We start from the raw sequence: 15,673 nt of genomic DNA on the forward strand, positions 1-15,673 counted from the left end.
GAAAAACCTTTACAAATTCTAACCTTTCCTAAGATAAGCATATGGAGTCAATTCCGCCCCCCCCTTATAAACTGACATCCTCCAGTGAAACCAATGAATAAGGCTGATGAGGTCTTTCTCAAAAAAATTTAAAGAAAGCTCACAAAAACACAAGAAAAACATCTGAATTAAAGCTTAGGTGAAAACTTTAGACTCAAGGATATTTTCTAATAGTATTTATCCCATTCTCATACTAATACTAAAATCAAGAAAATTAAATCATTTAAAAATATGATCATCTCTCTTGTGAGTAATTTAAACTTTTTTAATTAAGAGTGTACAATAATACTTATCCTGAACACTAGTCAGTTCCTCAGGCAGAAAACTAAACCAGTGAATTAAAAATGCTTTTTTAAAAATCTTCACAAGGTACTGTGCCAATGCAAAGTTGATTGAAAATTTGCTGGTGGAAAGCTGCACTCATGGAAAATCCAGTTCATCATGATAAAAATTGCTGTAGAAGCAAATTAACTTCAAAGGTTTGCCAACTAAGTGCTAAAACTGAGCCTTTTCCTTGCCTGCCAGTGACTGAGCAGACAAGGTTTCCAGTTCTCATCTGGGGAGAACTGAAGGGCAGCTGGAATGGCTGCAAACCTGGCCTCCAGTTCCCAGTGAGGAAGCTTTGGCCATAAATTCCCAGGGCCTCCAAAGCCCCCAGTGCCAAGGCAGGTGTGAAAATCCAACTGCACAAATCCTGATCTATGCTTTGTAAACTCAGATGCCCAAAAGCCTTGAAGAAGAAGGAGATATAGTTTGCACTCAGTGTTAAACAGAAATTTACTGTCATGCTTCATCAGCAGCAATTCACAAATGAAGGTACATGAAAGGAAAAACATTTAAGTCTATAGCTCCTTCTCTTCTGCCTACATCTCCCAGATAAATTTATAGACATTACTGAATACATTCTGAGAAAACACAGTGGGCCTAAGTCATACTACAAAGTCTCATTGCAGAGGTGAGGAACCAAACCACAGATCCTCTGCAAAGTTTATCAACACAGACACCTGCCCTGCTGGGTTAGGTGAGAGGAGGATGCAGGACTCCAGCTGGGTGCCCCAGGATGACAGCCACGGGTGAACACAGCCACAGGCTAAACCTGATTGCTGAGGCTGCTGCAATGTTGCCAGATGACAAAAACAAGTTCTCCCCAGAGGTCTGTGCTACAGGTGGCATTAATTCCTCCTTATATCCATCATCCTCCCCCAGTCAACCTTTCTTTCAAGGTGAGGTCATCCAATTCACCAAAAATTCAAGGAGATCTGGAGGAATGTCAGTGGTTCACACTGGGGGCAAAAAGAAATGGGGCATAAGAAAGAAATGAATTCTCAGTAGCAGTTTGGTTTTAAAAAGACATTCTTTCAGGAAGTAAACTAATTTTTAAATGGTAAGCCAAATTAAACAAGATAATTGTTGGAGAGCTGCTAGATGCTTGTAAAATTTGTTCTAAGCTAAGTACTTTTCATTGCCTTAGTCAACATTTTTTAATATGTTAAAAATTTTATGGACTAACATATACTGACTGTGGGTTTAAACTGAGAGAAACAACCCATCAGCTGCTGAATACAAGTTAAATTTAATGTTTAATAAAATAGAGTTTATCTGTTTTATTGTAACTTTTCTATTCCTGCCTTAGCAGAGTCTGTGCACTTAGTACACTGAAGTCTTGGGACTTTCTGTCAGTCTTAGTATTAGCACAGTAAGTCTACTTAGTACTTTTTACATCCAGCAGCAGGGAACAAGGATTCCAGCAGATGCTGGAGGCTTACTAACTGAGAAGGAATACATACAAGGTGAAGAAATTTTAGCATATTATATAGATACAGATTTCAACATGTTTATTTTCTGCACTAGGTCTCCTACTGTGTTAGTTCAACCAGAATGAAAGAATATCAATTTGAAGCTTACACTGAAGTATAATACTGTATGAAAAGAGTTTTCAAGAACAAGTTAAATGAGAATAAAATTATTTCAGAAAGAATGAAGAATCTGGTCAACTCACTGGTTTTCCACTTAGTAATATTCTTGCCCAGGACAATCTGGAAAACTCTGCTACAAACAGGATACTTCAAAAGGACTTGTCACAGGCCTTACCATATTTTATTTTGTTGCACCCTTCGATGAAGTTATTTACTCTCACAACATCATTTTACAGCAGAAAGACTTCTGCATTTCAGTTTCTTAATTCCATCCTTCTGTCTAAGACAGCTTCTGTTGTCTCATAATTCTTGTATTATGTGCAACTCATATAAAAGTGCATTTCTCACCTTTCCCCTCTCCTGGCTCTTTTTCTCTGTCCCATTTTCTCCATTAATTGTGTTAGTTACACATTTCTAGCTTCCTGTATTTGGGCATTGGGGATTTTGGAGGCTCTGGGAACTTATGGACAAAGCTCCCTCACTGGGAATTTGAGACCAGGTTTGCAGCCGTTCCAGCAGCCCTGTCATACAGTTTCAGAACCTTTTTTAACTTCTTATCCTAGCTCATTCCTATCCAGTTTCTTGCTATTTCCCACTTTCAATAAAGTAGAGGCTTTTTCAACACAAAATCCTTAAATTTTATTGGGTTTTTTCTTTTTTTTTTTTTAATTTCCTAGAGCAATCTTATGTTTTCTGCTCTGTTTCCACAAAAATAACTCCCTTTTAAACCACACTGTCCTTCCCAGTCTAGGCAATATTTTCCAGCCAAAATAATCTTCCTGGCTGAGAAATCTGAAAATACTTTATCCTGCTTGATTTTTCTCCAAGAGGTTCTTTCCCTTCTGTATCACATGCTGTCTCCTGAAACTGGGTTCTCAGCCTAGCATATCCTGACTTAATTTTAATAACTTTATATATTGGTTTCTGCCTTGTTTGTTATTTTCTGATCCATTGCTAGGCCTGTCCCTTATAAGCTGCACTCTGACTTTTGCTGCCCTTTCTGCTACCTTTTCTATCACAGTTGTAATCTTTACTCTTTTCTCTCCTACTGCCCTGCCAAGCTTGGATCAGATTCACTCCTTCCAAGTTAATGACCTCACTGCTTCCACAGCGACTGAAGAGGTAACTAAGCTCTTCCTATACTTCATTATGAATGGTAAAATGCAGCAAGCAATTACACCGTACCTTCTCAAAGAGAAGACTATCAGCATGCCACAATCTTTACCAGACTTGAGTATAACAATTGGCACTGATTTTGATCCTGGTTCTCCTCATATTTTCTCAGGCATGCAGTCACTGTGACTGATGGTTCAGATGCCATAAATGTCCTGGCACCTATAGGCTGGTAGATAGGATACCAGGCAGTGGGCAATGAGATAGAGGAAGATAAGAGCTAACATCACCACCCAGAAAGATAATTGACCCAAATTTACCCTCAGAGGCTCACTCCAGCTAGCTATTATTGTTTCTCTAATAAGTACTGTAGGCTGAGGTGAGATAGCAGCTTATTCCAAAGACAGTGCTGCATATACAACCTATATGGCACCTCAGAAAAAATCAACTGCACTGAGTTCACAACTCACATGTGTAATAATCACAGTCATGATCTCTCATCAACACTGACCTTTTTAAGAAAGGGAAAAAAAACCCATTGTCTTCCTATATGATAGACTGAACTACCTACAGCTTCATAAAGGATGAAGAAGGCAAATGTTAACCTTATGGCAATACTAGAAGACAACAGTACCTTTACCTTACCTTTTCATGGATTTGGGAGAGAGGTCCTTTTCTATGTCCTTTGCAGGAGTGTTGTAGGAGTCCGCATTGCATTCACTGTCATCGTCGTATTCATGGTCGAGCAGTGTTCTTGCCCACGTGCCCATGTCATAGGGGGGCAACATTCCTCCAAACTCTGAAGGCAGGATCTCAGGGTGTATGAGCTGATGCAGGCTGTTGAGGTTGTTACCATGCAGGAATATCTGTATGTAGGCATGCAGGTAAAAACACAGGGGTATCACCAAAAAACATCAAAGCCCAAATGACATCATCATTATTAGGAGGATGCTGTACAATTTAAACATTCTGGTTGTGTTGGGCTGGCAGAAGAAGGCACACATCATCTCTGCCTTAAGCATGGTCATACTATGTTCATAAATCTCCAAAGTGATTAAAGCATAAATAACTTAAAATGTATTCAGGGAAAGGGACTCGGGGATGGTAAGAACTGGTGTCTGGTAGCTAGATGGACAGAATATTAGATTAGCAAGACAAACTGCCTTGTTAATCTCTTGTCAATTTCTCTCCCTAATCCTGTAAATTAAGTTAATAAATTAAGATTATAACAAATGAATAAAAATAATATTCACCATATACAACAAGGAATATATATTGACTTTCAGCATGTAGCCATGAGTTCTATAAATAAGATAAATTGTGTAGTGTAATGATAACAATGCAGGAAATATTTTCCTCCTTAATCTAGTCTTACCAATAACTTGCCAATACATGAAGTAAACCAACCAGTGTGACTACACTGAGGGAATAGCTGATGGACTATTTGATATTTTCCATCAATGTTTTGGTAGACTGATATTCATATAAACTTTGCACTTATATATCTGTCTATTAATATGATGTGATATGAATACTCATATTTATGTTTACGTTTAACTTTAGTGTTTCCCCTCAGAGATCTTTCATGTTCCACTTCACCTTGCAGGGACTCCTCTGGGCAGCTACACCCTTAGCATGATTTATAAGAGTTAAATTCAAAAGGCAGAAAGACAAAGACCAAATATATGCTTGTCTTTTATTGCTTACTTAAGACCACCTTCCAGTCAGCTGTGGACCCAGGAAAGTTAATATGACCATGCAAAACCAGTGATTTTCTTCCATCTCAGGAATGGATGGATAAAGGAATTTATCTTTTTGTGAAATTTATTAATGGTGAAAGTTATTTGCTTTATGGTGCCTTTACAGCTAAGTGTTTCACTTCTTAGCAGTTGTTTTTATATATGCCTAGTACTGTATTTATCTGAATTTAGCTATCACTTGAAAATCTATATGGCAAATTAAAAAAATACATAATAATTCAGGATAAAAACAATGGATAAATAATAAGCCTGATAAAAAAAACATAAAGAGAATTCTTTTGGGTTTGAAGGGTTTTTTTCCCAATCATTTGTTCTGCATCTAATAATTTTTTTTAAGGCTGATTTTAAATTTTATGTGCTGGTCATAACTTTCACATTTTGACACTAAGTTTAGAAGTGTAAATCAATATTTAACCACCTGACTACTTTTTATAGGTATTTGGTATTGACAAAAAACGGTTGTAAAAAGTCTGCATTTCTGAAAATATATGCCATTGATTCAGGTGTCTAAATAAAAATTTAGATGCTAACTGATAAGCCTCCATGTTCAACTGCCTTGTCACTTATTTTTAATGCTGTAGCCCTCCCATGAGCTGCACTTTACTCACTAGTTATGCATATGCAGCACTTGAGTTGAAAAGGCCTCAGACATATCTGGTGCTACAATGTTCTTTGCAGAAGCTGCAGTCAACTGAGTGCAACTGAATCCTGCAAAATGGGGCTTCATTTGCATATTTATAACAGATATTACATAAAAGGCTTTGTGATCTATAGTTCAAAATCTGTAAATACCAGAGGCCTCTCAAGCATAATCTGTCAGTAAAAAACAGCTCAACACCAAGGATCATTGTGGCCTTGCAGAGTGTGTTTGAGGAGAAAAAATACAGAGCTGCTTAAGGAGCTGATTCCATTGAAAAAAAAATCATCATGTTCTTTGTAGTGCCGTTGTACATGATGTTGATTGTATTTTCCTGGATGACAAATTTCCTGTTACAGAAATAATATCATTCTATACGCTATCACCACCAAGCTCTAATTTAATTGCACTGATGCAAATGGTACAAATTCAGTAACATCTCGGAGGCTGCTCATGCTTATGCACAGATGCATGCACACAAATTCCCTTTTATTGGTTTTCATTCAAATTAGTATTTGCAAACTAATACTACTAGATGCCAGCTGGGTATTTTAGCTCATGCTAACGTCAAGCAAAGCACACTAGGAAAGGACTATGTAGTCACTAACTCTGTTTTTAAAAGAAAGACACAAATAATTTTAACAGAAATTGAACAGAACTGAATTGAATACAATCTTAATAGAAACTGTAATGTTGGCAGTATTTTTTTATATAACCCCCAGGAGCAAGCATACGCTTGCATTTTAAAATACATTTAAGTGCGCTGCTTGACTGTGTCCTTAAAGGATAAGGTTGTATAAGTTTCTAAAACAGTTGAAGGTACCCTGTACAACACAGATATATTTAAACATTTTCCACCAACAGCAAGCTGATATCTCATGTTAATCTACTTGACTAGAGTATGATGCATCTGCTGATGACGACTGCCAGGAAATGGACAATTAAAAAGAAGAATACCCTTTTTCGTGTCTTCTCCTTCAGAAAGGGCCGGATAACTGTGTAGAGGGCATGGATATACCACGGCTGATTGACGAAATGTATTCCTCCAAACCGAGCTGGAAAGCTGTCCTGTGTGCCACAAAACAAATACACAAAATTTGAGCTGATTCTTAACATATGTAGCACATGCATCTAATACTTTTTTTTTTTCTGAATGCCTTCATCTTAACAATAAACCTTTAACAAGAAGAAAGATTATTCAAAACTGCATCCTCTGAGTTGAGCTCCAACTTTCCACACCAAGGAGCAACACACCTTGGACAGGGTAAGTGTGGAGGAAGTGTGCTGAGATAGCTTTGCTATTCAAATAAAGGCACAGCATTTCTAATCTCCAGAAATGGTTGAAACATTTATGATTTGCCCATAATCCATCTATACAATGTATTTTTCTCTTTTCCACTTCTATGGATTTTATTCATTTTTAATAGTAACAGTCTCAACTCTTCCAATGTCATTGAAGAGTGCTAAAAATGTCCCTTGTCTCCTCCTTAAAAAGAAAGTGTAAATCTAAGCTACTATTCAGAATGTCTCCAATATTATCCATATTTCATAAAACTGAGGCTGCATTAAATATTATGCACAAACCGTTATGCAATATCCATGACAGTAATTCTTGTCACATAGTCTGAGGCCTTCTGGGAACATAAATGTAAGGATAGCATATCTGTATTGAAGCAATGGCTTTTCTTTTTTACTTGCTGAAAATCACAAGGGGCAGATAACTCACTAGGAAAAGATTCTGATATGCATTTTCAGTTTCTAAGTCAAGAGAATATGCCACAGGGTTTGGCAGTTTCAGGAGGGCAGCCATTCTGTCCTGGAATACAATTGCTAAATTCCTTGTGTTGTCCTCATTTTGTCTTTGCCTGGTTGATGATATGCACAAACAATGCAATAAGTCAGCTCCTGTGTTTCCTAGAGTTGCACTACTGAGGAAGGGGGAAAGAGGTGCAAACAGGTGCAGTTGATGCATGCTCCCTTTTGTTTTCATGGCTTATGTCAGAACCTTCTCAGTGAAGAACCTTCTCCTAGTTATACAGACTCCCTAAATTAATGGCTTTCATTTGAAGCTTAGTTCAACAGGTGACACAGCATAGGCAGCCATGGCAGTCACTTGGATCACAGCCAGGTTCCTCACTGCAGCTGCAGCTCCTGTTTGACCATACAGGTAACAAACAAGGACATCCTTTCCAGCTACACCCCCTCCTCTTCCTCCTCCTATGTGGATGCAAAAAAGGCAACTTCAGGTCTGTGCCACTGGGATCAAAGACTTAAAAGGAGGCAATCAAAGGGTCTGACATAGTGCTTTGTGCTAACAGACCTATTTTTCCTTCTCTGAAGACAAGAGAGGAGGCCCTATAGAAGCACCCAGCAGCCTCGATGTAATCTGCAAAGCACCACTTGAAGCATAGGGTCATAGAGCACACACCAACAAAATGGCCAAGAAAAGAATTATAAACTATTCCAGCCAATCAAGAACTGTCACAAAAGAAAAGCAGAAATTGCAGGAAGGAAATCTTCCATATTCCAGATAGGAATATACTTTGAAAAAGTGCAACTGTCTGCATATCCACAGAACCTCTTTAGTTCTGTGAATGTGCTTAGCCCTGTGGGAATAACAAAGCAACGAGTCACTTACTCCTCTCCAAGGATCCATCCACATCCTGTCAGGCATGCCTAACCCAGGGGCTCTTTACAGCAAGGTACACCTTGCCTTCAAATTGTAACAGCTTGCTGGATTTTCCATCAAGGAGGCAGCACCTTGACAATAACTTACAGGGAGGATGACAACCACAACACACACTATTCACATCTGGCTGGCCAGAGCACAAGTCAATACAATCAATGGTCGGTTTTGCAGCCTTTCCCCAGAAACTTTTGATTAACAGCAGCTCTGAAAGAAACAATCCTATCAAAAGATTGCTGCAGAAGCCTCATTCTGCTAAATGCACAATTCCTGTCAGCACTAACTAAATGTCACACAGGATGGTTAGTAATTTGACACATAATTCACCCTGATCAGTATTGTAAATCCCCAAACACCATTCTGAGGACACAGCTATGATGTGCAAAAGGTAGTAAATTATGTTTGTATCATAGTGATCCAACAAATCCATTTGGGAAGGATAAATCACCAGATGACACCTTAACCTTCAGTTACAGGAGATAAAATTCATCTACCGAAGGTTGTGTTTATTTGGATTATCACAGCTGGTTCTCCAGTAAAGAAAACAGGTGCTCCATGCTGCACACCATGCACAAAAGAGCACACACTTAGAGCTGCAGAAATCTCATCAGAGCTGAGAGCCACACAGAAACTGAGGATAATTTGTGAAGAACATCTCAATAGGCAAACTGGCACGTACAAACACAGATTCAGAGCAGATTGCCAACAGCATTTGTATTCTAATGTGGCCTCAGAATGCTCTGTATCTTTTTAAAGATATAAAATTTCCATCAGACAAAAGATTATCCTTAAAAACTACCACTTTGACACATCTACTATATTTTCTTGCATCTTGGAAACCATTTACAAGGAGGATCACAGATATATGTGGAATGATCCTCAAACAGAAGATGCCACTTGATCTTAAAAGTCAGTTTGTTTCAGTGTTTCTCAGAAATTCTGAAAGCATTTTCTGGAACTAAAGAAGATGGGTATTTATCAGTCTCTGTGACTGAACCAAGGTGCCAAGATTCAGAAGCAGTTCCTAAGGTGTAATTAGGACCCCCAAAAATTTGTGCCAAAAACCAGAAAGGGTGATTTGGTCAGAATGATCCTGCACTGTATACAGTGCTTAAACTAGTATTCAAAAGCTGCTGAAAGTAGATCCAAAAGCAAATCTCAAAAGCACCTGCTGAAAAATATAAGCAACTACGTCTGATGGAGAAACAGGTGTCAGAAGGTTGTCTTGCTTTTCTCAGATGTACCTGATTTCCACATGGGGATTTGCCAGACAGATGGTCATCCTTACATAAACAGCAGGTAGGAATTTCTTTCAAATCAGTGATTCTTCTGGGGATTTATGTAGATTAGGTTACAAGCACAGTGGCAGTCACAACTTCCTCTGCAGACACACTGTACTTCAACAGATGAGCCTGTAACCCATGAATCACATGAATTCTAAGTAAAAGGAATCTCTTGCCAGAAAACAGTAAGAAATGGAGATCAGATAAAGTGAGCTGTGCTTCTGACTGGAAAAGTAATAAATCTGATGGGGTATTGTCAAACTGCAAAAAAGAACTAATTATGTCTACACAGTGGGTGGATTTTTCTTCACATTCACTGTAACCTCTGCTTCAGCGGCAGAATGTAACTTTTTCTTTTCTCTGGTGAGCACAGCCTGTGACATGGCTATGCCAGAGACACAGACAAGCAGGCAGTTTTTATCAGAGACCACACGCCCCTGTGACACAAGGCTTGCAAGTGACAACAGCCAAGGAAGAGGCACACCCCTACACTGCTGTCTGCAGCACTGGGGGACTACCAGTGCACTGGCAGCACTGCAGAACGATCCCTCACTGGGTTTGTGACTCTTGTGAACTGGTTCTGTTCACTCGCAGCACACCAATTCTACCCTCTCTGTCAGACATAATTTATACAAACTATCTTTACAAGCTTTCTCTCCAAGGGCCCAGCTGCTATTGCCTGCTACCACCCTTGGCACATACAATGAAGCCAGGCTCCCACTTGCCAAACACTGCATTCCACCCTGTGCTGGGCTCAGTCATCGCCTGAGCCAGCTCTCAGGATTTCACTGAGGGTCCCCTGCTCTGCTCTGGCCTTAAGGAACTCTTATAGCGCAGGCAGTAACAGCAAAACCAGTATAGGACATTTTCAACAGTACTTATGAGAAGAAAGTGCCAAATTCCTACTGAAAACTAATGTGAGTCTTAATGGTATCAGGACTGTTATCATAAAAATGACCCATCTTTACCAAATGCAAAAGATCAAAGAACTTCTTAAAGGCCACAGCATTCTTCACTCCTTGAGCATAACATCAACATTTAAATCTCTGAAGTCTAGTTTAAATGAAGCAGCCCTCCTAGGTGAACTCAGTACTGTAACCAAATTTGTTTGCACAGCTTTTAGAAGTGTAGCCTCAGAAACTGCTGAGTCCACTCTGTGACCAAAGGTGCTTTGGCAGCCCATTGTCATGACAGCCTTAAAAGCATGCTGCACATCTACAGCAAACAGACTGTCTGGACACACCTTGCCACATATTAACACGAAGAGACTGCTTGGGCATGTGTGCTCTGGGGTTATTTTTGAGGGTTTTCTGTCCTTTTGTGCAGTGAAACTGTTTTTGCAGACAGTCTAGAGACATCCTTCAAAGGACAGTCTAGACAAACATAATGAATATGCTCACACCCTTTACTTAAGGCTGCACTTGAGCACTCTGATGAATTCAGGCTGTTGCATCTGCAGACAACAAGAGGTTACAAAGTCAAAACTCCAACAGCTGTATCTTCATAACAAAAATTGCAAGTTCAAAGAAAGCATACAAAACTGTTAATGTCTTAGCTGTGACTTAAGACTTACTCCTTAAGATAATACATTAGTCCTCTTTTAGCTTTTCCACTAAGTCAAGCACTTCAGGGAGAAAAAAAGATACTACCAAAATAGTATCTTAATAATGGAAAGCTCCACTAGAAAGAAACTGAAACACTCTGTCTTCTACAAAATGCATCACAACTAAACTTCATTTTTAGCATGTTAAAGAGAAAACTATGGAAACTCATGGAAAGAAAAGACTCTGACTAGAAGGAATAGTTCACATCCTTATCCAAGAGGTGAACTACGAGAGGAACCAAGAGTCACTGCCATCTACATCAGGAAAGGACACCCATCTTCCTACCAAACTGCAACTTCCACCAAAGGTAGGAAAGAAAAAGGCATTCCTAATACCAGACTTCCTGCCAGCATCCATCCATGAGGACTTGCAATGCCTCAAACAAACAAACTTTATGTCAAGACTGATCACCTACACTCAAGACACGACAGGAACCAGTGGTGAGATTGGATGATTAGGAGACTGGAAAGTGAATATTTGGCATCTGAAAGAATTTGGGTTGGATTTTTTTAAGGAAACAGATGCTAAACACACCAGGAAGAATAAATAACAGGTGAGGAAAGAACCTTTCAAAACAAAGGACAGTGTTGACACTGAAACAAAGGAGAGAAAGCTGACCAGGAACACAACTAGATTGGAAGCTGGTAGACAGTTTTGAATCACCAAACATGCAACAAGAGTGGCACCCTAACTCATTTTGAGAAAATTACTAAACTCTCAAGAAGCTAAGCTTCACCTTGTCTAACAAGAGGAGACATTCCTTTTGTACGTCTCTGTTAAGGTGCTTTTAAGGTTCAGATCCAAAAAAAGAAGACTCAGGTGGTGAAATTTTGCTTGACCCTGGAACAGCTGCACTAGTGATTTCCCTCTGTAAGACTAACATGCTGTTTTCTACTAGTCTGAGCTTTTCATTTTTATTACACAATGTTGAGCCATTTCTAAGACAAACAAAAAGTGCCCAAATAAATTTTTGTTACTGTGTTCAACCAAAAGGACAGTACCTAAAGGCAAATTGCATCATTCAGTGATATTCCTACAAAATAAGATTTAATTATCTAGAACTGGATGTTGTCATTTGGCTAAGAAGCTTCCAATGAAGCAATTTGACTTTTGGCAGTCCTTTTCATTTCTATTAGTCATTTTATCTTACAACTCATATAGAAATATGTTAAGTTGAATGAAAAGAGAAGAGAGATGGTATCCATCCAGTAAGAATATTGCTTTTTTTATTGAAGTATCTGTTTTAATTTCAAATAGTCTTCCACCTTTCATTTCAATATGCTACTCATAAAAATTATATATTGTTTAAATTAATTAGGTGGGATTTAAAATTCATTGGACTGTATGTGTCTGCAGGCTTATATATAAATATAATAAAATTTAAAACCTACACAGATTTTGTGTTTTCACTGTTTGGATAAAGGGATTATATCACTCCAATTTTTAATTAGGTGGGCTCAATAAAGAAAGTGCTTTATGCAAAACCTTCACTTTAATTATAAATTGCTTTATTTCTTTACAAATTACCTTCAAGAGGTTTTGACCTTACTTAAGTTTTAATTAGAAATTGGAAACTCTTTTAGAAATTTTTCTTCATTTTGACGGGGGACTTGGGGTTTTGAACATTGGTCCTTGCCCTATTTGTTTAGTTTAAACCTTGAAGATTAAGGCTTTAATTTTAAAGAAGAAATTAAAAATGCTGTTTTTCAAGGACAATACTGTTTTCAACAATCAGCACTGCCTCTTTTCTAACACTTAATTTGGAATGTGAGATATTAAAAACAGGAAAAGGAATGCAAACATTTTTACAGCCTAATGCTATTTTCCAAACAAGCAAAGCCAGAAAGAGAGTAAGAAGGAGGGTAGAAGTAGGTTCTTCTGTTCTGTTTTCTACCTTATGATGAAAATTATTCTTTACAATAGACAATTATCAGATGGTGATTTCTTCTATGGAAATTCCCATAGGGAAAAAAAAGTCTGTTTTCCAGGCAGCTTGTGAGTGTCTTACTAGATTAAGATTACAGACAAAGAGAAAAAAAACACTATACTGCAAATTGCTGTGCCTAAATACAGTAGCAATACTTTCATAATACTGGTGGAATAAAAATAACGTGGAAAATTACTGTCCATAAAGGATTCCATACTCCAGTTCCTGAAGGCAGAACTCTTTGGCCAGGCACTGCATAGCAAGAGCTGAAACGCCACACCAGCATCTCGGCTTGTACCACCCCCGTCCTGAAGTTGCCCTCTTTTTGTCAGTGACACTGTCCAAACTGCCCCTGGTCTCTGCCAAACTGCTGACCACAGGATTACTGTCAGGATGCTTTTCATCAAGCAGAAAGCTTCACACAGGCCTGAGGACACATCAAAGAGGAGCATTAGTAACTATCAGATACCACCCCCCTTCCTTGTACCTGACCACTTTCAAATATGAGCAGGTTAAATAGCACCTGGGAACAAAGGGATATTTTAGGATAATGTTAAGATGGGGATTGAAAGAAACAAGGCAAGGCAGAAACCATAGAAATAAGATAAACGTGAGGAGCAGAAGAAATTAGCTAAAAAAGCAATTCAGGGAGAGATATCAAGATACTACTATGATCCACGAGAGAAAAACATTCATCTTGTTCCTTCTCTAGCCCCTTTTCAAAATTTTCACAGGAGGGTAGGGAAAGAGAAATAGAAAGTATTCCTGCATGGAGGACCCATGTTTTACAGTCACATGTCAAGACTGATTTTAGGTGCAAACCTGAACTCAAACAGGGTAATTAAACACCAAATCCTGTATCTTCCATGTAATTTCATATATAATTCCAGCTGACAATTTCCTAGGACCGGACCCAGCCTAAGGATTTTCAGTTCAGGATTGACTTCTGTCAAAATCTGCAAGAAGCTAATCTGAACCTGTCCAAGCAATGGGGCACACAGGTCTGCTGTTGTATAAGGTGAAGAAAGATCCTGCACAGAGGCAAAAATGCATGTTTTCAAATAGCACTGCATAGCTATTCAGTGCCAGTAAGTTACTGAGTTAAAAGATACCATTTCTCCTACCATAATATTCACTTTTTCTCCCCTAGAAATGGAGAACTTCTAAACTGGTGCCTACAAATTTATTATTCAAAGCTCCTCCAAAAATGCAACTCTCAGTTTCAGACAAGATGCATTAAAATTGGATTAGCCCTTTGTAAGTTTCAATTTACAACAATACAATAAACTAAAAACTATAGTGTTTCAAGAGTTATTTAATGAGCCATGTGTTTCCTCATAGTATGAGGAATCAATCTCCATCACTGCAGTAAGCACTAAGAGCCATAATCATTTTAGCCATCCAATTTTAATCTGTCACTCCATGCAAATGACAGTCCTGAGAATTGAACTGAACCGTAAAATTGGAGTTATAGTGATTTGAGAAAAATCAGCTGAGGACAGCCACTGAGATCTAGAATGCAGCATAATTAAGCTTTAAATTACTGAGGAAATTGAATAACTGACTTGAGATCCATTAATAAGTATTATATTTTATTAAGAGTAGAGGTATCATGAACTATGCAGCATACATAGTTTCAAGAGGTCAGTTCCCCACAGGACAAATCTAATTTGAGTTCCATAAAGAGTTCCAATATCTTTCTCATAGTACAGAATGAAGATTTATTTCAGCCTTTCAGCTTTAAAGAAAGCCTTAGTCTGAACTGCTCAGCTGCACTTTATCTTTACAAAGGTGCTTGAAAAAATATGGCTTCCTGCATGCTAACTCCAGCTTCCCTCTTCTTCTGCACTCCTGAACCACTGCTGATGGTGCACACATGCAATATATGCCTGGGAGTCCAGGGAGCTGGAATATTGTTTGAGGGAGAACTGTCATTCAAGTTATTACTCTAGAGGACCATAAATCATTGTTGTTGAATTCTAACTTCAGACATCAGCCCCCGTCTTTGTAAAGCCATACAAGCATGGGTGTCTCTGGAGGGCAGAGGCGTCCTTTCTATGGAGGAAATCTTCCAGTAAAACCAGAGATTCACAACAACTGGGAAAATAAATAGTTACATGTTTTACCATACATATCTAGGACAAGGCTACTGTGTTTGCTAAGCTATCAGGATATGCCAGTAATGAAGAAATGTGATGGCTGAATCTCTCTTAAAATCACACTTTGGAAACTCTTGAAAATTCATGTGCAAGGAATTGGGAGATCAAAACCAGAAAAGCAGATGTCTTCTTGCTAAGATAAAAGTGGAACCCATGTGAATGTATTCTCAGCAAGAGACAACAACAATAGCCTCAGCTCACATCACATGGATACCCACAGAGAAAAGAACACAACTCTGAAACTGTCTGGAATGTGGGGTCCAGTGCTGGGCTTCCCAGTGCACGGCAAACAGAGACATACTGGACACAGTCCAGCAAAGGGCCAGGAAGATGACTCAGGGATTGAAGCATCTCTCCTATGGACAGAGACTGAGAGCTGGGAATGTCCAGCCTGGAGAAGAGAAAACTCTGGGGAGTCCCAGCAATGTACATAAACACCTGAAGGGAGGGCCTAAGAAGCTGGAGCCAGGCTCTTTTCAGTGGTGCCCAATGACAGGATCAGAGGCCATGGGAACAAACTGAAACAGAGAAGGGTCCTTCTGAATATAA

The 15,673-nt window shown here is 38.8% G+C and overlaps 1 protein-coding gene across 1 annotated transcript in view; it reads right to left on the reverse strand.

Annotated features, from left to right (window-relative positions):
* Window positions 1-15,673, reverse strand: part of CLVS2 (clavesin 2) — a 56,726-nt gene that overhangs the window by 9,332 nt on the left and 31,721 nt on the right. The window contains exons 3-4 of the mRNA XM_071437580.1: window positions 6,423-6,533; window positions 3,714-3,934 (exon numbers count right to left, since the gene is read on the reverse strand). Coding sequence (XP_071293681.1) covers window positions 3,714-3,934; window positions 6,423-6,533 — 332 coding nt within the window. The remainder of the gene's footprint in view (window positions 1-3,713; window positions 3,935-6,422; window positions 6,534-15,673) is intronic.

Source organism: Agelaius tricolor, unplaced genomic scaffold (assembly GCF_023055355.1).
Source record: "Agelaius tricolor isolate 1412-34295 unplaced genomic scaffold, bAgeTri1.0.p SCAF_1, whole genome shotgun sequence".
Lineage (NCBI taxonomy): Eukaryota > Metazoa > Chordata > Aves > Passeriformes > Icteridae > Agelaius > Agelaius tricolor.